A 22,525-nucleotide genomic window follows, 5' to 3' on the forward strand; every position below is an offset into this window, starting at 1 on the left:
AAGCCCCACCCGCAGAACTACCTGAAGGCCTGCCTCAAACTCCGCCTGAAACTCCACCTGAAACTCCACCTGAAGCCCCAGCTGTTGAAGTGGCCGACCCACCTCAGACGGCCCAAGAGGCGGAAGGGCGTGTTGGTGAAGTGGCTGATGACGCAGCAGAACCTGTGCTAGGTAGCTAAGTATTCTGTGTGAGAGCCATGCGGTGTATTTAAATGAAATAATGGCCTTAATTTGTCGGTCTTTGCTGGTAAAATTCTCTTCCGTTAAGTTTCACTGCCATATTTCAAGTTGGTTATAAGTCACAGTAGATCAATGCGGGATGTTTTATACTTCGTCAAATAGAGTTCTTGCGCAACAATGTTTTAGACACCGGTCTAATATTTTCATGGTGTTTTCTGACCTTTCCAGATCAATCAGCAAGAAGCCTCTCAATGGTGCGCAATGGCTTTGGCGCTGGCAGTCCAGTGTTCATCTGCATCAACGCTGGAGATTTTGCAGGTATGACATTACCTTTAAGGAACAATAGGTAATATTTACTTTTCCGCTTTCTCTTATTGTATTTTTTCTCTTTGTTTAATCTTCTAACCCTTGAACCCTCAGCCAAAGCCTAGAATTGGATATTTATACTCTTTGTGGAATTTTGATGGCTGAAAGTTGTGGTTCTGAGCTAGTACTTTTTTTTTACAATGTTACTCACTTTAATATTTCTTAAAAATTTCTTGCTTGGTGCATAATTATAAGGGTTAATTAAGCAAGGCCTATCTGCTTATATTATAACCAGTCATACTTTTACTGTTAGTGTTCTTTGGAATACTTATAAGTTGTTTTAAAAGGTTTTATTTAAGGTATTTTGAAGTCTTATATGCTCACTTTATAAAGTAAAACTAGATAGCATTTACAATTAAGCTGCGGCATAAGAATCTTTTGCACATTTTCACTTCAAGGTTACAAATTGAAACACCTCAACAAAAGCTAATTTAAAATCTTAACTCAAACTCCCAAGTGAAGTAAAACTTATTTAGATGTCAGATTGTAGCACCACCTCAATTGTATGGTTTTGTTTTCTTGGCAGGCATGCTGCAGACTTTTATGCAGACCATGGTGAGGCAGACTGTCCCTGCCCTTGCTCCGCCTGACAGCCAGCTACAACCTGCTGGCCCATCATCTGCTAGGATTGGTCCTCAGGCCAGCATCAGTCCTATTCCTGACCCTGATAGAGATGCTGGGCCTGCAAGGAGTCCTCCTCGGGCCAACTTGAGTCCTGATCGTGGTCGAGATGCTGAGCCATCATCTGCCAGGTCATCTGCTGGTCCTCGTCAGCCCAACATCAGTCCTAGTCCTGACCCTGATAGAGATGCTGGGCCTGCAAGGAGTCCTCCTCGGGCCAGCTTGAGTCCTGACCGTGGTCGAGATGCTGAGCCACCATCTGCCAGGTCATCTGCTGGCCCTCAGTCCAGCATCAGTCTTGATGCTGATAGAGATGCTGGGCCATCATGTTCAAGGAGTCCTCCTCGGGCCACCTTCACTCCTGATCCGGAACCAGAACAGCCCATGCCAGGCCAAGAAGACGACGTAGTTTATGTGGTATCAGACGAATCTGAACCCGAATCATATGAACCCAATCGCGACGCCAATGGGGCTTTGTATTATAACCAGACAAGTCAAGGGCTGGTGCCCCATGTGCTAAATCCTACTTCAGAAAAAAAGCGACGTCCAAGAGGTACAATTCCCGCCCCTGCTAAGAAAAAACCCAAATTTATTGACAGTGACGGAGAGGATGAAGAGGACAGGTATTTCATACACACGGAACATGGACTGGTTCCCGTGGCATACCATGAGAAGAAGGTGAAGGTGAAAAGGCCTGAGAGCAATGATCAGACCAATGATCCTGATGATCCACCACACTGTTCTCACAATAGCGGCAATGAGGAAAAGAAGAAGAAGAGGGGTCGCCCAAAGGGCTCTAAGAATAAGCCAAAACCCAAGGAAGATAAGAATAACGGAAAATGCAAGGAAAAGAAAAAGAAAGGTAAGCTAAAAGATTCTAGTTTATATGATTGTGCATATTAAATCAAATATGTTAATTAACATTAATGTTTTCTTATTGTCTTCTTTTCTTTAGATTCTGATTCGGACGATGAAGACACAATTCGTTGCAAAATCTGCAAAGAAAACAATGGCAAGCAACTGGTGTGCACAACTTGTGGGCATCTATTTCACAAGGAATGCCTGGATAGGTGGCTCCAGGTGTCTGGGCAAACCTACAAACCCAAGAAGAAGTGCCCCTTTTGTAATAGTCTTTTTGAAAGGTATTTTACGTTTTTTGGATAGATGGTCAATTTGCCAGTGATTTTTGATACTAAATGTTTTATGAATGCACTCTACCAACCACACTTCGGTTTGTAGAGCATGTGCATTGTTGCCTGCACAACCTTGTCTGGCCTTAATGATTTTTACTGTGTGTACAAGTATTTCTCTTCTATTGTTCTTTCAATAATAATTTGAATTTCATACCCTCATTGTTCTCCTTTGGATAGTGCGTAGCATTTTTGCATCACTGCTATCTTATTTTTTAATGTGTATCAGTGTGTCTGTCTTTTGTTTTAATTACAATTAGGATCTTATGCCTCATCGTACACTTTGTACTTCAAATACTGATACTAAATGTTTTATGAATGCACTCTACCAACCACACTTCGGTTTGTAGAGCATGTGCATTGTTGCCTGCACAACCTTGTCTGGCCTTAATGATTTTTACTGTGTGTACAAGTATTTCTCTTCTATTGTTCTTTCAATAATAATTTGAATTTCATACCCTCATTGTTCTCCTTTGGATAGTGCGTAGCATTTTTGCATCACTGCTATCTTATTTTTTAATGTGTATCAGTGTGTCTGTCTTTTGTTTTAATTACAATTAGGATCTTATGCCTTATTGTACACTTTGTACTTCAAATACTGATTCGTACTTCGAATAGTGATAAATGAGTGCATGTGTTCATCACCTCAATCGATATCTTTATTGTGTTCATGTCGTGTTCAAGTGTGAAGGTTTGTCATTCTAATTTCAATTAGAGTTCCAAGCTCATTTGTTTTATTTCTTATAATGTATGCATGTGTGCATCATTGCTTAAAAGTTATTTTGTACAAGGTTAATTTTGTATCTGTTTTTTTTATTCTAACGACAATTAAAATTTCATGCCTAATTGTTCAACTTTGAGTTGACCATTTCCTTCTAACCACCTCAGCGGAATAAGTTCAACTTAGTCCTGAGCATACAATAGAAGTCTTCTGCTTTTTCATTCAATCTTTATGGAAGTTCAATGTCTAAGTTTGACTGTAGATCAAATAAGCTTCTATTAACACTGTTTATGCGCGCTCAATCCACATGTAAAGGGCATTAACTCATGCAGCCTCACTGATTCCTGAGAAGAGTCGAAATTTTTGCCAATGATAATTCCTTAAAACCAACTTAGAGTGGAGCATGCAAGAGACAATTATAATTAAACTTTCCTCTTCGACTCTGGGATTTGGCTGTATCCCCCTACCAAAAGATGGTAAAGCTTTCATCAAGATATTTAATCGAATACGCAAAACTTGCAGTGGTCGTGTGTTAGACAAATCTCATAATTTTTCAGAAAGTAAACTATTCTTTCCAACTGAATGTGTTGGATGTAACGCTCACAAGGGGAATGTCAAGTAGGATCTTTAAAGGCAGTAAAAGGGTTTAGTTACTTCACTAACAAGCAAAGAGCACAAACTTTTACAGTTCAGATGGTAGCTTCAAGATGAAAAAACATGGTGTCCCATTATTCGTACATGCAAACTCAAAGTAATTTTTCAAAGAGGTGACTCACAAATTGGTCTAAATATTACCATCGATGGCATGATTATCAAGGGCCAACAGAGCCCGAAGAACCGCAAAAGCATGAACCTTGCTGGAGCAGACGCCTGTCCATGCCCTTCAACTGTGCGGGATATGGCGCCTGCCGCCCCGTGGGTAGGCATCCCCTCGTACGCGCGTGCTCTTAAGTGGTTTACCTTACAGGCGTTCCGCCATCCATCCTCTTGGCCGGCATACGTGCGACCAGCAATTTTACGCCTCTACTTTTCTAAATGACCTTTAAACTCTCAAAAAGAGACTTAGAGTTGCGGCGTTCTGGGCACACGCAAGGAAGGACCAAAGCCAAGGACTTCAAGAACGTCATCGAAAAGGGGCAGGTCACTGTGTTTGACGTTCACAAGACTGTTCAAGGTGGCCCATGGCTCTCTGCTGGACGTGTATACAGACTGTTTGGATAAGATGGTGGCCTTGGGTGCTTCACAGACCCCGTCTGCGAGCTTTGTGTCGGTGACATGGAGGCCGGCATCACGAGCCTGCTCGAGCACCGCCTGCTTGGACTGGCCGCACACTCTAGCGTCCAGGTTCGTCCTGGATCCTTGCAGGACGTTGACAGACTGGTTCACCGCGCTCAGGATGACCAAGTGCACCTGCCTGGCGCACCACCACTTCCAGGCCATGCTCGGCGCACCGCAAGCCGGCGGCCCGAGGAGCCCGCCGTGCCAGAACGAGCACGTCGAGAGGGAAGCAAGGTCCTGCTGAGCACCGCCAACAAGCCGAGCCCTGCCAGTCCCTCAAGCATCCGCCGAGAGAACAACAGATTGACGGCAGAATGCTGAGGCCCAACATCTTGGAGGTAACTGCGTTCCCGCCACCATCCACAGGAAGACTACCACCGGGGTGGCGTCTGGACGGCAAGGACGGCCAGATCCCCCACGATACAGCAAGACCTGCAGCAGCACCATTCTGGGGGACCCGCCGGGCGCCACTGCTCCCCGTCAGCGCCGAGAAGCTCCTGCTGGCTCTGAATCTGTCTCCACGCGGCCGCACGCCTGGGGACGACGGCTTCACCGCGTGGAAGTCTACCCTGGCGTTTGAGACATTATCAAGACCACCTTAATTCCTGGAGGTGATAAACGCCATGGGCTGCAGAGCCAGCGCAGCGCGCTGAGGGCGCTGAGCGACACCCCGGCGTCATGCAGCGCATACCCAAGACCAGCACCGTCGATGGCCTACGGCCATCATCCTCCTCAAGTTGGATGGTATTGGATGGCTGGCCACGGCCAGGGACCACCGAGCATGCTGCTGGACGACACGCAGATCCACGGCTGCAGTCCGCACAACATGCTCGGCGCACTCCTCGACCTCCGCGACGCTGACAACATTATTGACGTACGCGTCACGACCAACCGGCAGCGCGGCAGCTCCGGGAAGGGCCCTTGCAAGGGCGTTACCTCCAAGTCAATCTGTTTCCCTCATCTTAGAGTCACCGCGGCCGTGACCCGCTTGTTGTCGATCGACGACACAGGGAAGCGCGATGCGGTTACGCCACCAGGACCACATCAAGCTTGACGTCCTCCACGATGTTGAGTCCGTGCCATGGTCCATGCGCCGCTCTAGGCGCTTGAGGCTGCAGCCCCATGACCAGGGCCGCGGCAATAGGTTGGCCTCAGCCAGAATGTCCCATCTGTGTCCCGCTCTAGGCGTTTACGTCACCACCATCCTTGCACAGTCGCTCGGTGAGGCGCGGCAGGACGCTGCCAGCGAGTGCAGCAGAAGCGCCTAGCCGAGGGCCTCTGAAAGTTCGACTGGTGAACCGTCTCACTGCCATAACGGTCGACCTGTTCCCAGGCGAAAATGGAAACGGTAAGAGCGTGTTTTCTGTCTGTTCGGTGAACAGGTAAGAAACGCGTCACAGAGACGAAACAGCGTAAGAACGCGCACAACAATAAGAGAGCGTTTATAGTCTGTTTTCATAACATCCACGAAACAGCTTCCCGAGAGCAGACAGCAAACAGGAAAAGAGCAGTGTGTTGCCTGCTTCCCACAAGTTCTTTTAACACCTAAGAAACAGTCAGCTCAACCTGTTCGGATACGGACACGAAACCTCTTATAGCCGGTCTACCGTCTGTTTCTCAAACGTGCAGTGAACACTTAGCTCTACCCGCGCGCGTACGTACACGGAACATCCTTTAGTCGGTTTGATGTTTAATTACAAACACGTAGAGAACAGGCAAACTCCGCCTGAGCCCGAACGGGCAAGGAACGTCCTGTAGCCGGTTGGCTGTGCAGTCACAAACACGTAAAGAACGGGGAAACTCTGCCTGAGCTCGAACGGGCACGGAACGACCTGTAGCCGGTTCAATGTGCGTTTACCAACACGTTACGAACAGGGAGCCCTGCCTGCGTCCGAACGGACAAGGAACGTCTTTCAACCGGTTCAGTGACTGTCCATAAACATGGAAGGAACAGACAACGCTACAGCCACAGTGGAGGGGGGAGGCGCACAGAGTGGGGCGGGCGGCGGGTGGGGGCAGGTTGTTGCCTGACTGCTCCGTCCATCAGTGTGTTTCACGACTCCTTGCAGCATGCGCAAGGGTGGCCGAGTGGTAAGGCGATGGCACTGTGATCGGACGGCGCGGGTTCAATCCCGGGTCGCAGCCGATGCAGGAGGACCGTAGCAAGCCGCGTAGCAAACGGACCTTTTTGGCTGGTCGTCCTCCATACAGCAGTAATCCTCTATTTAGGTTCTTTACAGCATCTGCCAACGTGTCGCTCTGTGCAAATGCCAGTCTTTCTGCCATGTGGCTATCTGCTAAGCCTTTGACGAAAGCTGTCACTAATGCTTCTTGTAGGTCTTCTTCATTGTGTGTGACCATGTATTTTCTTCCCACATGCTCGACTTGTAGAGCGAAATCTTCTAGTTTCTGATCTGGCCCTTGCTTCAACGTTTCAAAATCTCGCTTTCTTTGCCAAAGCGATGTTACAGCACTGAATGTTTTTGCCAAAAGAGCATCCAGTTCTTGAAACGTTGCTTCTTTTCCTTGCTGGTCTAGCATTGGCAAGACCATCAAAGCTTTTCCTCGTAGAGCTGTCACGAGCTTCTGACTCTTCTCTTCCTCTGTCATGTTCTTTGTAATCTTGTTGAACTGTGACCTCCACAGCGTATAGCAATGTTCTCCATCATATTCTGGGATTCTAGTACTCTCTGTAGTGGGTGCTGGGCGCTGTTGTTGTACACCCTGATTTTGTTGTTGCTGTTGTTGATGTTGTTGTATCTGCTGTTGCTGCGTGTTCAATATCTGAGTTAGGACATTAAAGAGAGGCTGCATTGCTTGTAGTCCTTGTTGAAATCCATGACCCAAGTCGTCGCCGTGCTCGCTTGCCTCTTCGTCTTCCTCGTCGTCGTCGTCTGCTTCATCGACGTGACGCTGTCGTAACTCTCTTGCTTGTCCTTGAGCAGCTCCGCGACCTCTGCCTCTACCGCGGCCTCTGCCCCTGCCACGTCCCCTTCCTCGGCCACGCCCTCGGCCGGCTTCTGGTGCTTCGGGTTCTCCTGCAGGCTGTCCCTCTTGAACATCAAACCCTTCAAATCCGGGCAATCCGGGTCGGCCTGCGCGAGGCGGGACTAGTCGAACTACCGCGTCGGGTTGCTGCGGCGGCTCGTTTTGAGCAGGACCAGCAGGGCCTGGTTGATCTTCGTCCATCGGATGCGGCAAAGGTCCTACGTGTGGATCGAAGAAGTCACGTGCTGGTTGTCTGAAAGGCTGCATAATACAGCGATGTCTTGAGAACTTGTGTTTTCTTTCTCGTGTACTTCCCTGAAATTCCTTTGACCTAACGACGGTAACTAGCGCGAGCGAGCTCTGCTTTCAGTTCCGTCCACTTACTCCGTGTCTTAACAGCACGTTTTTACAAACTGCTTTCGTTAATCCACCTCTTTCAAGTTATCCGAACAGCTCTTGTACTTACGTTTGAAACAGCGCACTCCTGAGTGGTTACGTTTCAAACAGCACCAGGCTTACGTTCGTCTAACCCTTTCAAACTGTCAACTGATCAGCACAAATACTAGGCTTACGACCAGTCAACCCAATTGCTCAGAGAAGTGTAGGACTGCACAGACTGGTAGTGGCTTACGCTCCTCAAGGAAGCAGCACGACTATCCAGCCAGGCAATACCTCCTTACACCTCCTATAGACTACTCAATCACACAAATCGCTCGTCACACTCTCTTCCTCCTTCAAAAACGTAGGGAAAACCCACGCAATATCGCCAGTTTAACCGCTGTCACCACTTGTAGTGTAGGGCACTAATAGTGATGAGGAACGGATAAGTGACTTGAGAGAGTAGGGATTCACTGGTTTATTAGGGAGGTGCGCACAGACCGAGACCAGGCTACAGACTGTTGACCGGCGCTGAGGCGCGATCCAATTCATAGTCTGGGCAACAGTGACACCTTGCTTGGTGGGTGAGTTCAGAAAGAGGAGTATTGTGGGGGCCTTGGCCAGGAGTGAGGGAAGCAAGCCAGAGAGGGGAAGAAGACAAGAAATGAAAATACTGACTGACACTTGTTTAGCTCCTTTTTAAACCGTCAAATCTCTACAACCTTGTGAAATAAGAAATTTTTTTTTTGTTTTGTAGTTGTGTAAATTAACTTATTTTGGTGTAACAAAATTAAATTTTATTATTACTCCTTGAATACATTTGTCTCATTGTTACATCCTTAAATCGTAACTATGGTAGCACAACTTTTCAAAAACTACACAAATTTGCAACAAAGCATTTTATTTCATACAGAAGAAAACATTTAAAGAACCTAAATAAACTATAATGGCTAATAACAGACACTTGAACAGACATATTAGTTCAGACACAAGTTCAGAAAGTGATACAGTAAGTGGAACTAGTTCAAGCAGCTCCATTTCGAACCGTTCAAGGTCACCTTTGATAAGAGAAGCCATAAATAACCAGGTATGTTATTAGAGACAAGGTTAAGACTTAAGGGGGCTCATACATGTTAAAAGCACTTTTTTAAAAAAAAATTTTGATGCAGACGGATTAAGATTTTACAATTTCTGTGTTAAAATCCTTTTAGATAATTGAGTAAGCTTCATTTTGGCTTAAGGGAAAGTGACTTTGGACATTTTTTGGAGATTTAGTCGAAACGTTTAAAATTTTGCTTCTCGTAAGATTTTGTTCGCATACTTGCTCAGATCTGTGGGGAAAAAATCAGGGAGACTCATCCCCAGTAGTGTCATAGAATTTACTAGAATGGGCTTTATATCTGCAATAGTTTTCAAGAAAAAAAATATAAACAATTTTTTTGTTTAAAAATTTGTGTAAAAAATTGTTAAAAAAATTGTTTGGAGGGTTCCTCCTCAAAGCCAAAAAGTGTGAGTTGTTCCAAAGGGAGATTTCCTTCCTGGGACACATCCTGTCTGAAACAGGAATAAAAGTAGATTCAAATAAAATCGATAAAATCATTCATTGGCCTCAGCCAAATGACAGTTCAGAATTAAAGTCATGGCTTGGTCTAGCTGCCTATTATGGCAAGTACGTACCTCATATGGCCAGCAAGGTTTCACCCTTGTACCGCCTACTCAGAAAAGGAGTCCACTTTGATTGGACGCCTTATTGTCAGGAAGCTTTTGACTCTGTCAAAACAGCTCTCACCACTGCGCCAGTCCTTGGTTCTCCAGATGTGGATAAAGGACCATTCACGTTGACTTGTGATGCCAGCCTCACTGGCCTAGGAGCAGTCCTAACACAAGAACAAGACGGCAATGAAGTAACAATAGCTTATTGGTCTAAAACATTAACCCCAGCACAGAGAAATTACTGTGTCACTCATAGGGAGCTCCTAGCATTGGTGGAGTCAGTGAAAGCCTTCAATCATTATCTAGCAGGAGCACCCTTCATAGTAAAATCAGATCACGCAGCTCTACAATGGCTTAAAAATTTCAAAAACCCTACTGGCATGTTAGCAAGATGGTTAGAAAAGTTGTCTCCATACAAGTTCACAGTCGTGCATGAAAAAGGCACTAACATCAGTCATGCAGATGCACTAAGTAGACGGCCAGACAGGCCATGCGAACCTAACTGCAAAAAGTGCACAAAAATTGAAGCTAAAGATGCAGCAGCTTACCTCATCAGCTCCACTCTTGTGGAAGGGTTGACAATCCAGGAAATTTTCACATCAGTTCTTCAGGCCCCCAACACAGCACCAGTCGTACACCCAATCAGCTTGGAAGGGAAGTTCTCCTCTCCACTGGCCAGACAAATTGAAGAGTGGTACCAAGTCAAAAGAGACTTCCACTCGAACACTGACAAAACATTCCCCGGGCTGTGCACCTACAACAGAAACAACAAAACAATCATTAGTCTCATTGTCAAGGAAAAGATGGAGCACAGACCACACGTTAATGATGTAGAAATAGCACTAAACATCCTGAAAGCTTGGCTCATCAACAGAAATATCACTGAGTGGAATCTACCAGAGTTTGACTATTACAAAAGTCCAGAAAACAATTTAGAAATAATTCCACTACTCTACAAAGTATTCAAAGACACAAACATGACCATCAATATCTGTCACCACCACACCCAGCCAGACCCAACTAAGGTGAAAACTTGTGAAGAAAGTTGTCGCATTTGCCAAACAGTTGAGGAGAACAAAAGGGTCACAGAAATTCTACACACTGCAATCTCACCTGAAGGGGAAACACCACTAGAGATGGCATCACTGCAGAGAGCAGACAAAAACTTAGCCCCAATCATCACAGCAGTAGAGAAAGGCCAGAAGCCCCTCCTTCAAGATGTCATCAAATTTGGGCGCAATACCAGAACACTTTGGCACCAATACAACTCCCTAACACTTCAAAATGGAGTACTCTACAGGAGATTCGAGGACCCAACAGGAGACCCTGCAAAAGAAACACTCCAATTAATATTACCCAGGGCCAGTGTAAAATTCACAGTCAGGGAATACCATCAAAACTTGGGAGAAGGGAATCATTTTGGTGAAACAATGACTCTCAATTACTTACGTAGGTTTTTCTGGTGGCCTAGAATGGCCGATGATGTAGCAGCACACATATCCAACTGCGACACTTGTCAAAGGTTCAAAAAACCGAGACACCCCATCAAAAATGCAGCACTCAAAATATTCAAGGAAGGAACACTCCATGGCAGATGGCATGTAGACATTTGTGGCAAAGTACCTAAAACAAAAGAAGGATACGAGTACATATTAGTGGCAATAGAGGCATTTTCAGGCTGGCCAGTTGTAGTCCCACTTGTTAAAAATGATGCTAAAGAAATTGCAACTGCACTAATAACCCATGTTTTCTCAGTTTACGGAGCACCAGTCTCTATCCTTTCGGATCAAGGGACACCCTTTGAGTCACAACTATTCCAGGAAATAATGGACTTGTACCAGATAAAGAAATATCGAACAACAGCCTTTCACCCTTCAGCCAATGGAAAAGTGGAAAGGTGGATCAGAACCCTCAAGCAGCAGTTGGCAATGCTTGTAAATAAAGTCCAAAAAGAGTGGGTGAAATATTTACCTCACATAGCTCAGGCGTACAGGAACTTGCCGAATCCAGTCCACAAGTTCTCTCCGTATGAAATGATGTTTGGCACAACAATGAGGACTCCACTCACACTGAATCAAGGAAGCCCACCATGGACAAAGGACGTTGGAACCATGCCGCAGCAAATCAGAGAGCGTCTCGACCAAATCCACGAACTGGTCAGGGAGATGCAAGAGTCGGCTGCAACAAAAATGAAACAACGATATGACAACACTGCAATGCTAACCCCATTCAAGGCAGGAGACAGGGTCCACTGGGAGAAATAATGAAGATTGTGGCTGTTAAACCTAATGCCACTCTCCACTGTTTACCGAAAGAAGGTGTTTACCGTACCCTGGGATACAGTAGACACCGTACCTGAAAGAACGGCGGCGTTCACTGTATCCAGGGAACCTGCATCCACTGTACTTGGAAACTTTTCAGACACGGCATTCAGTATAACTGTAAGATAAAGGCGAAATTTCAAAATCGCGATAGGAACGTTTCGATGACGGAAATGAATTCATCTCAACAAGACGAACAAAAAATGATAAGCATGTTATGGGCTCAGACTCGAAATTCAACAGATATCGGCATCAAAAGTCTAAAAAAGTAGAATTTTGGAACGTAATTTGATGAGTCTTATGTTAGGGGTCCAAAACTCCTTCTTTTTTAGACTTCTGATCACGATTTCCACTGAATTACGAGTCTGAGACCATAACATGCTTATCATTTTTTGTTCGTCTTGTTGAGATGAATTCATTTCCGTCATCGAAACGTTCCTATCGCGATTTTGGAATTTCGCCTTTATCTTACAGTTATACTGAATGCCGTGTCTGAAAAGTTTCCAAGTACAGTGGATGCAGGTTCCCTGGATACAGTGAACGCCGTTCTTTCAGGTACGGTGTCTACTGTATCCCAGGGTACGGTAAACACCTTCTTTCGGTACACAGTGGAGAGTGGCATTAGGTTTAACAGCCACAATCTTCATTATTTCTCCCAGTGTCTACCTCTACAGACCAAGAGGGATTAAAGGAGTCTCCCCAAAGTTAACATCACCATGGGAAGGACCCTACACCATACTAAATATCTTAAACGATTGTAACGCAAGAATTCAGAAGGAAGCTCACCCATATACCATGATGATAGTTCACACCGACAGACTGGCAGCATATCCAAATTCCGAGGAAGAAACTCAAGCTGCATGGCTCACATACGTCTGAGTCGTCCAACAACCAAGGACAACATGGCAACGGGCCAACACGACTGACCAAAGGTGAAGGAAAGGGCAGCCTGGCTTTGCCCAGGTCTCCGGTATGGTCTGTGGCAATCACCGCCGGCCACCTGCTCGGGGCCCGGCCTTCGGGGATCCATCACCAGCAGGCCTGATGTCCATCACCGCGGCCGGCGCCGGTCCCGGAGGCGCTGCTGGCGCTGGTGGCAGCCAAGGACAGCCTGTCGGCCCCGCTTTCTTCTGGTCTTGACAAAGCCGTCCTCGACGAAAACTCCACTTACATCCCGACCCGGTCACGGAACCAGGCCGGGAACGGAAGAGGCAACTTCCAGCCCAACTACGCCGGCGGGGCCGCACCAGGGGGCTATCCCCGACGTAAAGCCGAGGCCTTTCCCTGGCAACGACCCCGGGCCCCCATGCACAAAGGGGCCCGCCGGTACCCGGTTCCACTGGCCAGATGGAAAAGACTGTCTCCCGGATCCCAAGCCTGAGAACAGCCCCCGAGACCCCGACACCAGAATGATGCCGAGAGTCCCGCCGGGAAAGCCGTGAAACGGCAAAGGTTGGAACGTCCACCAACAGGACACGGCGGATCTCCTTGAACCACTTGATCCACGACGTCAATCGAGCGACCATCGAGCGGCCCTCTTCAGTCACAGCTGGGCATCTTCCGGAACTCGAAAATCGGTGTCTTCGAGTCCAAACGTCCAGAGCAGCCACCAACTTCAGCTTTTCACAGACGCCATGTCAACAAACAGCTGCGAGGCACCGCCTGCTCGCAATCAGCACTCTGACGCCTCGGAAATAGTCGGGCCCACATAACCTGCAACAGGAGAACCAAGCATGAGTCGAACCGGCCATGAAAGCACCGCCTCCTACGACTGACCGGAAGCAACCAGCCGCCATCTTGTCCTTGCCCGCCATCTTATATCAAAGTCAAACTTGAATCTAGACCCAGCTCAGCTACCAAATCGGAAATCGGAAAACATCTGCAAAAATGGCCCCCAGAACTTGGATCGCTCATAAAGGAATCAACGAAAAGGACTCTGCCCACGAATTGAAGGATGGAAAGGTAAAGAAAACTTACCAAATACCCAAAACCAGCCACCACAAGGAATGGGCCAGGGAATCGCCACTTCAGCCAAAGGACACTCTCACAACGGATACGGATCGGATTACGCCACTGAAACAGAATAACAAGCAAATTAAACAAACCAAAACATCACCACTAGCAAACTTTTTGAAAAAGAGGAGGAGAAAGAAAGGAAAGTAAGACAAAAGCAACACCAGGAGCTACTCAGAAAGAAAAAACGAGACGCAGAATTCAGAAGAGAGCAGCTCGAGCAAAGAGAGAAGATTAGAAAACAGAAAATTCAGGCTCAGCGAGAAAGAGAAGCCAGAGAAAGAAAAAGAGTATGCAGAAAACTCAGAAAGGAAGAAAAGCACTAAGTTGGTTCGAGGACCCAGGGTACACAACTTGCTAGTGCATGGGACTCAACTTCAGAATCAGAAATTGAAGTTATAGACTTAGAAGGAAACGATTCAGACATTGAGGAGATCTACTGCACAAGCCCCAAAATAGTACAAACTAATGAGAAGGATCCAGAGTACGTAAAGCAAGTATTGGAATGCATGAGAGCCCAAGAAAAAGAAATGATGCAAGAAATAACAGCACTGGAGTTTGAAATACAAGGATTAGAAAAAAGTAAACTCACCAAGATTACGGGAAGAACAGCCCAGCCAGTGCCCGAAAACCCAACAGCCGCTCCACTGGAAGTCGAGTCAGGATACGCACGCCTCCAGAAAAAACAACAGGGCCAGCAGAAATTGTAGAAATGCTGCGACAAAAGAAAGAAGCAAGTGAAGAAAACCATCAAACACAAGTCCACCTCGTGCAGAAAACGAGGAAGACAAAAAGGGAAAGATCAACAAATGCAGACAAAGAGACCACTCCACCAAGAATGCAAAACCAACCTTTAATACTGGAGAAAGGTCTTGTTCCGGAGCAAAGAAGTAAACTACTGTCGACAACGGCTCAATCAGACCAAAGAAAAACAACATCAAACCTGAAACAAAGTAAATATTAAAAAAAAAAACATGTAACAAAAGAACAACAATAACAACACAACAACTGAGCCAGGAGCGTCAAGTGGGCCCTAACAAACAACAAGCAAACTACAGTAAAACGAAGCATTACCAGACCCAAAGAGGGAAAGGAAATGAGACTCACCAGAAGTACCAATCATGCATAAAGTTCAAGTCAAGACATGCTCAACATGCGGGGGGTGAAAGGAAAACAAAATGGATGAGTACATGTAAGAATTACAATGGGCGATAATAAAAACCCACTACAGAGAACACCAGACACAAAAACTAGTGTCAAAATGGATAATGTAACATGTAATGAATAACAATAATGGGCAATAACAACAAACCCACCAACAGAGAATTCCGGACACAAACCAGTGTCAAATTAAAATTCAGCCAATCCAATCACATCAGGTACTTAAGCTAAACTAGTTCTCCAAAAAAAAAAAAAACTTCAAGTTAAACAACAAGTCGATAAATGCACCTTAAAGTCGAACAAACGAGCCCAAAACAAGACCTCGATACTTAAAGAAACAAGTCAACAGGTACGACTTGAACCCTAACACTAAAATTCAAGGGATGTAAACCCCGAGATCAAGCAAACCAACAGAGGAAGGCTTGGAGCACACAATTGAACGGGCAAGTTACTAACATTCGAAATTCAACACGTTTAATAAACTAGATAAAGTTAAACGTAACTTGGAAACAGACGAGGCATAAAAACCCATGAGCACTATTAATCGTCATCAGAAGAAGGGAGCTCGAATTCACAATCAGAGCACAACTCGGTCACCAGATAGTCTTCATTGCCATCAATTCCCAGACACAAGTCACAGCTGCACCCCGGGAAGTGGTCAAAACCGGCTTGCCGTTCAGAGTACTCTAAGGGGAATCGGAAGAGTGCGATGCCGCGAGGCGGCACAGGGGACGAAGAGGCTTCTGAACCCCAGTCAAGATCATCAAGGGGGAGGGCCGCCATTTCGGGGTCAAAAGGGACGGCTGGCAACTCGGGCTCAACATCTTCAAACCCAGCAAAGTCAATGGCGAAGGCCACCTCCTCAGCGGCAGCGGCCGCTGCGCGCCGGGCATCACGAGCAACGCGCTCGGACTCCAACTAAATGAACAAGAAGGATTGACACCCCAGGGCAACCCAAAAAAAAAAGGGATGAAACGGGACGGGAACTCACCTCGGAAAATGGCACGTCGTGCAGTGGCAAAGGGTCATACGTGGCCAAAGCAGCCCCGGTCGCAGGCCCGCGACCCGGCCCCAGCCAAACAAACTCGGTTTCAGGGACAGGTAGGAGGAAGCCGTGCATCTCCTGAGCGGGGAAGGGATCAAACCCGTACACCACGTCCCCGGGCATCAAATCCCAACCAACCAAAGGGTGGTGCGGGGGCATGAGATAGTGCAGGACCTCGGGGGCGAAGTGGCCTACGGGAAAGGCTGGCCCGGGAAGTTCCTCCTTAAAGGGAAGAAAGGACACATGCAGGACGGGAACCCAACCCAGCATAAGGACCAAGCCACATAAACCCACTTACAAACACGCGATGCCGACAGTTGGCACACAAGAACGTGGGCCAGGTCTGCAACAGGGCAACGCTGTCCCATTCTTGATCCTCGAAAATCCCTTCCAGCGGGAAGAGAAGTTGGATATGCAGGGGGAGCTGCCCCAAACCCCATAGGTAAAAGCATGCAGCACAGATCTAAAAAACATGGGGGACGCCACCAAGTCATGCACATGCACGGGCCGAGACCAAGCCGACACCGACGGGCGGAGTACTCACGTAGGCAGTGTGACCCAGGAAGGAATCACAGAAACACAGAGCAGCATACGCCAGGAATCGCAGCGTGAGCAAGACAGGTGGATCCATGGCTCACGGATAGCGCTCGCAGACCGAAGGACACAGGAAAGTACCGCGTGCAGGCTTCTCGAAGATGGCGACGCAGCCGACCGCATACACTCTACAAAAAATGTCCTGTCAACGCCGTTAATTTATTACCAATGTTTGCTGTTATGCAATTCACGGCGTTTGCTGTGAACTAGTTCACGGCGTTCACTGTGATCTCGGTTACAGTGTTCACTGTGATCTGGCCACAGTAAACGCCGTGAATTGGAGCCTGATTTGCAGTACTTCGGTGCTTAGCGGCGTCAAACTCACAGTGTTTACTGGGGACCAGATCACAGTGAACACCGCGAACAAGATCACAGTGAATCCCGTGAGCAGATCACAGTAAACGCTGTGAATTGACCTACAGTGAAAACTGGTAATAAATTAACGGCATTTACAGGACATTTTTGGTAGAGTGTACACTGGCGCTCTACGCCGACTGACGCTACCCAACACCGGCGAGCAGGCCCACGCCACCGACGCCAGCGCGGCCGGCCAATCAAGACGCAAGGATACGTCAGCTGACCCGAACAGCCAATCACAGAGCAGCGCAACGACGCGGACCGCAACGCGGCGACGCCGGCCGGCCCGGCAACAACGACAACAACGGCGCGACGGCTAGCAACGGCTGGCAACCAGCGGCCGACAGCCAGCAAACGACGCGACGCAGCGGCGCGACTCCAGCGCCACACGCACCGGCGGCGGTGCACCGTACCAGGTCGCGCTCGGAACCCAACGCGAGGGGTATCGCCAGACGCAAGCGCGCGCAGCAGTTATACACAAGGAGTATCGCCAGTCGCAAACCCGAATAAAAACCACAATAAACATTGTAAACCTGATTGTACAAACACGAAAAGAAGTAAAACCATTATAAATGCTTCGCATTTCCTTCATTCAGAGAGGAGTGGGAGTACAAGCAAGTTTAGCAACTAACAAGTCTAAATTCACAGAACCACTGTCGACTTGGCGCACCCGGCAAGCCAAAATGATCTTCGTCATAATGAACATCGCCTTCTTGGCCATCGTTGCCGCACTGATAGTACACTACTTCTTGAAACAACGTCACCCAATGGCCCCAATTATCTACCTGGAAGGGAACATTGCCGCTGGAAAGTCAACACTCGCAGCCAACCTCAAGAGATTGGAACTCTTCCCAGTACTAGACGAACCTGTCAAAGATTGGCAAAACGTGGAAGGGCATAATTTGCTGGAACTTCTCTACACCGACCGAGTCACTTGGAGCTACCCCTTCCAAGTACTCGCACTAGCCACGCTTGGCCGCCGCCAAACCAACTTGCTGGCTAACCACCCAGAAGGGCTGACTGTCCTGGAGCGCTCACCCCAGTGCTCGCTGAGAGTGTTCGCTCAAGCCCTCGCGGAAATGAGTGCCATTGGCCGAGAACACATGGCCATTCTACGGATCTTGCGCGACGCCGTCGCCCCGCCAACTCAGCGGCCAATTCATTACATCTACGTACGCACGCCCCCGGCCATAGCGTACCAACGATTGAACCGCAGAGGTCGCACGGAAGAAGCAGGTGTCACTGTCGAGTATCTCACCTTGCTATGGATGTCTGACCGACACCTGGCTGCTGCGAGAGGAAACCGACCCAGTTCACGTCTTGGATGGAACGCTCACTCCTGAGCAACTGCTGGCAGCCGCTCTGGACATTATCCAGAACCTGAGAGATGACGTCACGCCAGCCCAGGAGTCCCAGCCCATACGCGAGGAGTAATTCCATAAGGCGGAACATCCCAACTTCACGCGGTGTTGCAAATCGTGACGACGGTTGTAACATCCGTTTGGAGCTGTTGGAGTCTACCTGGCGTCTGAGATGTTAAAGGCCAACTATTCTTTATTTTTCTTTTTTAACACAGCCGACCCGCGGGCTTAGGACTGGACACCCTAACGCCTGGCACCCAGAAGGTTATGGGGGAGCGAGCCTTTGTAGCATCACATCAAGACAGCGACAGCCATCGTCAACTCAGAAAGAAAAACTCAAGAAATTACCAAAATTGGACATTTAATCAGACTTAAAAAAAAAAAAAAATTGTGCTGAATTGAGTGAGAGAGTGGGAAGATAGTTCAAAATTTTCAAACCAACACGTCAAAGTTCAAAGTCAGCGTTCTAAGTAAAGATCTGGAGAAAAGGGTGTACGAGGAAAATTTTGAGAAACTTCGTTTCTTTCATTCAGGAGGGAGTGGTGTTATGATATGAAACAATAGAGAACATAACCAAAGCACGGCCTCTAGACGGTCATTCCCCGGTTTTTTAACCACTGCCCTAGTGATCCTGGCCAGGACCTCAACCCTTCTTCTTTCCGTTCTTCCCTCAAATACCCTGGTTCCTAAATCCCATTGGCCATGCACCCCCCCTCTCCACCATACTATTCTTCCCTATGTTCTTCTGCATCTGTAATATAAAGGCGCACTGTCTGGCGCCAGCCACCATTCTGTACACGGTCACCTTGTTGATAATACAGAACCCTTGCAAAATGGAAAATATATGGGCACTATATGGACAAAATATATGGCCCAACATATATTGACGACATATGTGGAAAAGATAATATAGCAAGATACTTTTCCGATATAAAAAATATGTGGCAAATATATAAATTTCATTCATTGCTCTATATGTAGGCAATATATAGTGTGAATACACAATGGAGTCTGACGACTCAGAGACTTCCTTTACTATTATCAAAGAATGTAACCTCGCCATGCGAGGATATCCAATCGTGGTCCTACCGTGGTCGCCTAGACGAACTTTTCGCGCTACACTCAAACAAGCTAGGGCCCGCCCTTCCGTCGAACCGAGTTGCCAGCTCCGCTTCGCTGCGCCGGCAACTCGGTTCGACAGGGGGCCGCCCAGCTTGGCCTGCCGGCGGCCTTTCCCTCGGCCTTTTGGCCCTCGCATCAGACCCAACTTGGCCAGTCGAAGGCCCGGGCCTTCGGCCCCCGCTCGCATCACACACCCGTAAGCGGTAAAGCACAGTTATCGATGTACCATCGTGACTTAGGCCCGCCCTTCTATTCACAATATGCAATAGTCCTTCACTTTTTACTCCAACTGTCCTTAGAATATGCCCATTTCATTTGTCCTCTTCGCCCTCATTCCGAAAATACCCATATTTGCCAGCTACTGCAACTCCTTGCATAGATGCACAGCAGGAGCGCAAACGAGTCCGTCGCACTTTTCCCCATAACTCATGAAGGCGGGCTCCTGGACCCCCCTTCCGACCCCTCGTTGAAGAGGCCTTGCCAAGACCTATCCAAAACTTAAGTAAAATTTTCAGTCGTTCGACCCCCTTTTTTCAAGATCCTGATGTGACTAATAGACGAAGTCGGCTCCTGACCCCCTTTCCGACCCCTCGTTGAAAAGGTCTTGCTGAGACCAATCGAAATCTGCAATAATTTTTTTTAGTCGGTCGACCCCCTTTTTTGAAGATCCTGATCTGGCCAACTCGTAAAAGCGGCCGATGGGGTCGGAACCAGGTCCATTCATCTTGTCTCGTCGCCCCGATTCCAAAAATACCCCTATGTGCCCTGCTAGCACCATAATGGCGGAAATCCCCCTCCCGCTCATGTAAACCATGATGCACCTGCAGCAGCCCTTGTGCGACCCGGACGGGATTTGCACCACCGGATTATTTGTTTGGACGGTACTCCTGAAGTACCCTCCAAATCTGGTTACTCTAGCTTAACTCCTTCCTTGTACACAGACGCCAACAACAACAACAACAACTACAACAACAACAACAACACACAGACACAAAGGCAAATGCATAGGCCCTCCCCCTATTTTTTGAATAGAAGGGCGGGCCAAAAAGACGTTTAAAATTTCCTAACTGTTCCAGTTAACTTGTTAAACAGGATTTCTCAAAATTTCTTGGAGACTTCAACGCATAGAAAAGAACCTTGCCCCTGATCAATATATGGCGTCAATATATTTTACAATATAAAATCATGTTGAGAAATATAGCCGCCTTTCAAGATCGAGTGCCAAGATTTTAAGAAAAGTTACTTGAAAAGCCTGCCCTCCTCACCCTGCCCCATCCCACGACGGGCACCGTGTCAGATATTGAAACATACATTTCGCGAAGATAATATTATATGGGGGAATATATGCACCATATATTGACGGGCACCAAGATATACCCCCATATATAAACCACGTATTGCGCAAGATAATTTGCAATATATTGAGCAAGATACAATTATATTGGCAATGCATGGAACATATATGGAGTCATATATTGACATATATTTTCCATATATTTTCCTTTTTGCAAGGGAAGCTTCCGTCTCCACGAGACCTTCGACTACCCTTTCCCTCTAAGTCCCTTACACTGCCACACTATAACAGTATCTTTGAATCTTCACATAAATTTTGTGTTTTGACTATACAATTGTACAGTATAACATTTATTGAGTTTAACTGCTGCCAGATTAACATTAAAGGATCAATATCTGAATCGTATGCATAGTCTTTTAACAAAGAAAGCACTTTCATACAATACAAATCTAGTACATGTTCTACAATTTTAATATTAAAGAAGCATAAGAATACATCATTGAAATCTAATAAAACATAATCCAAATGGTTGACGTACAATTCATTTCATGAAATCCGTTCTGAGCTGTCTTTCTTAGCAGATTAGTAGTTTTCAGTTAATAGTATAGTGCCTTAATACTTAGTAGAAAACTGCTCACTCTACGTTATTGGAGAAGTGAAAAATAATCAATGTATGGTGCCTTTTTATATATCTTGTACATTTCTTTTACATTTTAATGATTATAGTTTGGTAAAGAAGTTGAATTTTAAGGTAATTTTGAAAAGCAAATGGTAGATTGTCACCATTATATACAAGTATGGTGGGCTGCAATTTGGATAATAGTTTTTGTATTAAATTTTTTACCGTGTCTTCATCTGTTTCGAGTTCCCACCACCATTCTTCGAGGTACACTTTTCTTACGGTTGTCTCCCATTGAAGAAAATAAGGGATGGACTTAATTCCAAGTTCTGCTGTGCTCCAGTCAGGTGAAACTGTTATCCCACTAGTGCTCCGCTCCGTCCGATGTATTGCAATGGTCTAGTGGGTAGCGTGTGTGACTCAAATGGTTATCAGCCGGTATCGGTGGTTCGATTCTCCACATTCAGCTCCACACCAATTTCTCTGAGAGGCATTTGGCTGAGAATTCATCCAAGCCTAGTTGGTGTCGGCGTTGGCTGTGGTGATGGTCATGGTGCTGTTGTGCCGGTGTCCTCCATGGTGTTCCAGCTTCATCTGCGGAACATTTCCCTCCACATTAGTGTAGGGATTGGTTGGGGTCGTGCAGGAGTGCGCCGCCTTGAGCCGTCCAGTTGGTACATGGTACTCTGGAACATGGCCATGAGCATCGCGTTGCTCTGCAAGAGCTTGTGCATCCAGGAGCTCCTGTTAGAGGAACGCTTGAGGTGCTGCTTGGTGACGATGCCGATGATGTGGCCTTCACTTCAGATACCGTGTGGTGTTCTCCATCTGGCTCACCCTTGTCACAGACCATAGTAATATTTTGCCTTTGACTCTTACAACTCTTTACTGTGTCCGACATTCCAAAGAGCCTCTGTTCGTTGATACTTGACTCCGGCTTTCCTGCCATTCCATTGCGGCCTGTCTGGCTTTGTTGTGGTCACAGACGTCAGTCGTACCAACTGTGTCTTCTTAACGGTCGAACTTCTTTTGCTTCGTTGTCTGTGACTTCTTTGTTTTTGAACGTTGACTCCCTTATTGTCTTTTCTTGTCCGTCATTGAAGCTTTCTTCTCGTATAGTTCTGGCCTTTTGATTTTGCCTTGTAATTTTAACGCGCGTTCTTTTTAAACGCTTCCTGTAACTTTCCAATGTTGGTCAATTTG

General features: G+C 46.8%; 4 protein-coding genes across 5 annotated transcripts in view; 2 read left to right on the forward strand and 2 right to left on the reverse strand.

Annotated features, from left to right (window-relative positions):
- LOC117652668 (verprolin-like) overlaps window positions 1-4,299 on the forward strand; it is a 4,859-nt gene extending 560 nt beyond the window's left edge. The window contains exons 2-6 of the mRNA XM_034397751.1: window positions 16-171; window positions 409-498; window positions 1,073-2,029; window positions 2,123-2,309; window positions 4,137-4,299. Of these exons, the coding sequence (XP_034253642.1) occupies window positions 16-171; window positions 409-498; window positions 1,073-2,029; window positions 2,123-2,309; window positions 4,137-4,299 (1,553 nt within the window). The remainder of the gene's footprint in view (window positions 1-15; window positions 172-408; window positions 499-1,072; window positions 2,030-2,122; window positions 2,310-4,136) is intronic.
- Window positions 4,300-9,202: 4,903 nt separating this feature from the next.
- Window positions 9,203-12,700, reverse strand: LOC117652569. Of its 2 annotated transcripts, none has more exons than XM_034397587.1 (7): window positions 12,543-12,700; window positions 11,407-11,613; window positions 10,885-11,058; window positions 10,549-10,761; window positions 9,984-10,189; window positions 9,400-9,599; window positions 9,203-9,276 (listed from the first exon to the last, which is right to left on the reverse strand). In XM_034397587.1, exons 1-4 carry the CDS (start codon window positions 12,551-12,553, stop codon window positions 10,707-10,709), a joined length of 447 nt encoding a protein of 148 aa, XP_034253478.1. In that variant the 5' UTR covers window positions 12,554-12,700; the 3' UTR covers window positions 9,203-9,276; window positions 9,400-9,599; window positions 9,984-10,189; window positions 10,549-10,706. The 2 variants fall into 2 exon arrangements, with proteins under 2 accessions (XP_034253478.1, XP_034253479.1); XM_034397588.1 differs by having other exon boundaries at window positions 9,224-9,272.
- A 642-nt stretch (window positions 12,701-13,342) lies between these two features.
- On the reverse strand, window positions 13,343-14,936 carry LOC117652570. The gene is made up of 3 exons (XM_034397589.1): window positions 14,362-14,936; window positions 13,734-13,829; window positions 13,343-13,469 (listed from the first exon to the last, which is right to left on the reverse strand). Exons 1-3 carry the CDS (start codon window positions 14,518-14,520, stop codon window positions 13,380-13,382), a joined length of 345 nt encoding a protein of 114 aa, XP_034253480.1. The 5' UTR covers window positions 14,521-14,936; the 3' UTR covers window positions 13,343-13,379.
- Window positions 14,937-17,693: 2,757 nt separating this feature from the next.
- LOC117652669 (thymidine kinase 2, mitochondrial-like) lies at window positions 17,694-18,406 on the forward strand. The gene has a single exon (XM_034397752.1). The coding sequence runs from the start codon at window positions 17,694-17,696 to the stop codon at window positions 18,267-18,269; it is 576 nt and encodes a 191-aa protein (XP_034253643.1). The 3' UTR covers window positions 18,270-18,406.
- The last annotated feature ends 4,119 nt before the right edge of the window (window positions 18,407-22,525 follow it).

This window comes from Thrips palmi, unplaced genomic scaffold, assembly GCF_012932325.1.
Source record: "Thrips palmi isolate BJ-2018 unplaced genomic scaffold, TpBJ-2018v1 HiC_scaffold_7, whole genome shotgun sequence".
In the NCBI taxonomy this organism is placed as follows: domain Eukaryota; kingdom Metazoa; phylum Arthropoda; class Insecta; order Thysanoptera; family Thripidae; genus Thrips; species Thrips palmi.

Coding starts and splice junctions, on each gene's coding strand:
- LOC117652570 (XM_034397589.1), bottom strand. CDS start 14,520: ATGGTTTTCTTCACTTGCTTCTTTCTTTTGTCGCAGCATTTCTACAAT. Junction 13,830..14,361: donor CTGTTCTTCCCGTAATCTTG/GTGAGTTTACTT, acceptor ATTCTGTTTCAG/TGGCGTAATCCGATCCGTAT. Junction 13,470..13,733: donor TGGCTGGTTTTGGGTATTTG/GTAAGTTTTCTT, acceptor CTCCTGTTGCAG/GTTATGTGGGCCCGACTATT.
- LOC117652669 (XM_034397752.1), top strand. CDS start 17,694: ATGGCCCCAATTATCTACCTGGAAGGGAACATTGCCGCTGGAAAGTCA.
- LOC117652569 (XM_034397587.1), bottom strand. Junction 11,059..11,406: donor GTACGCCTGAGCTATGTGAG/GTAAATATTTCA, acceptor CTTTTGTTTTAG/GTACTTTGCCACAAATGTCT. Junction 10,762..10,884: donor AGGCCACCAGAAAAACCTAC/GTAAGTAATTGA, acceptor TTTCTTTTGCAG/GGTCTCCTGTTGGGTCCTCG.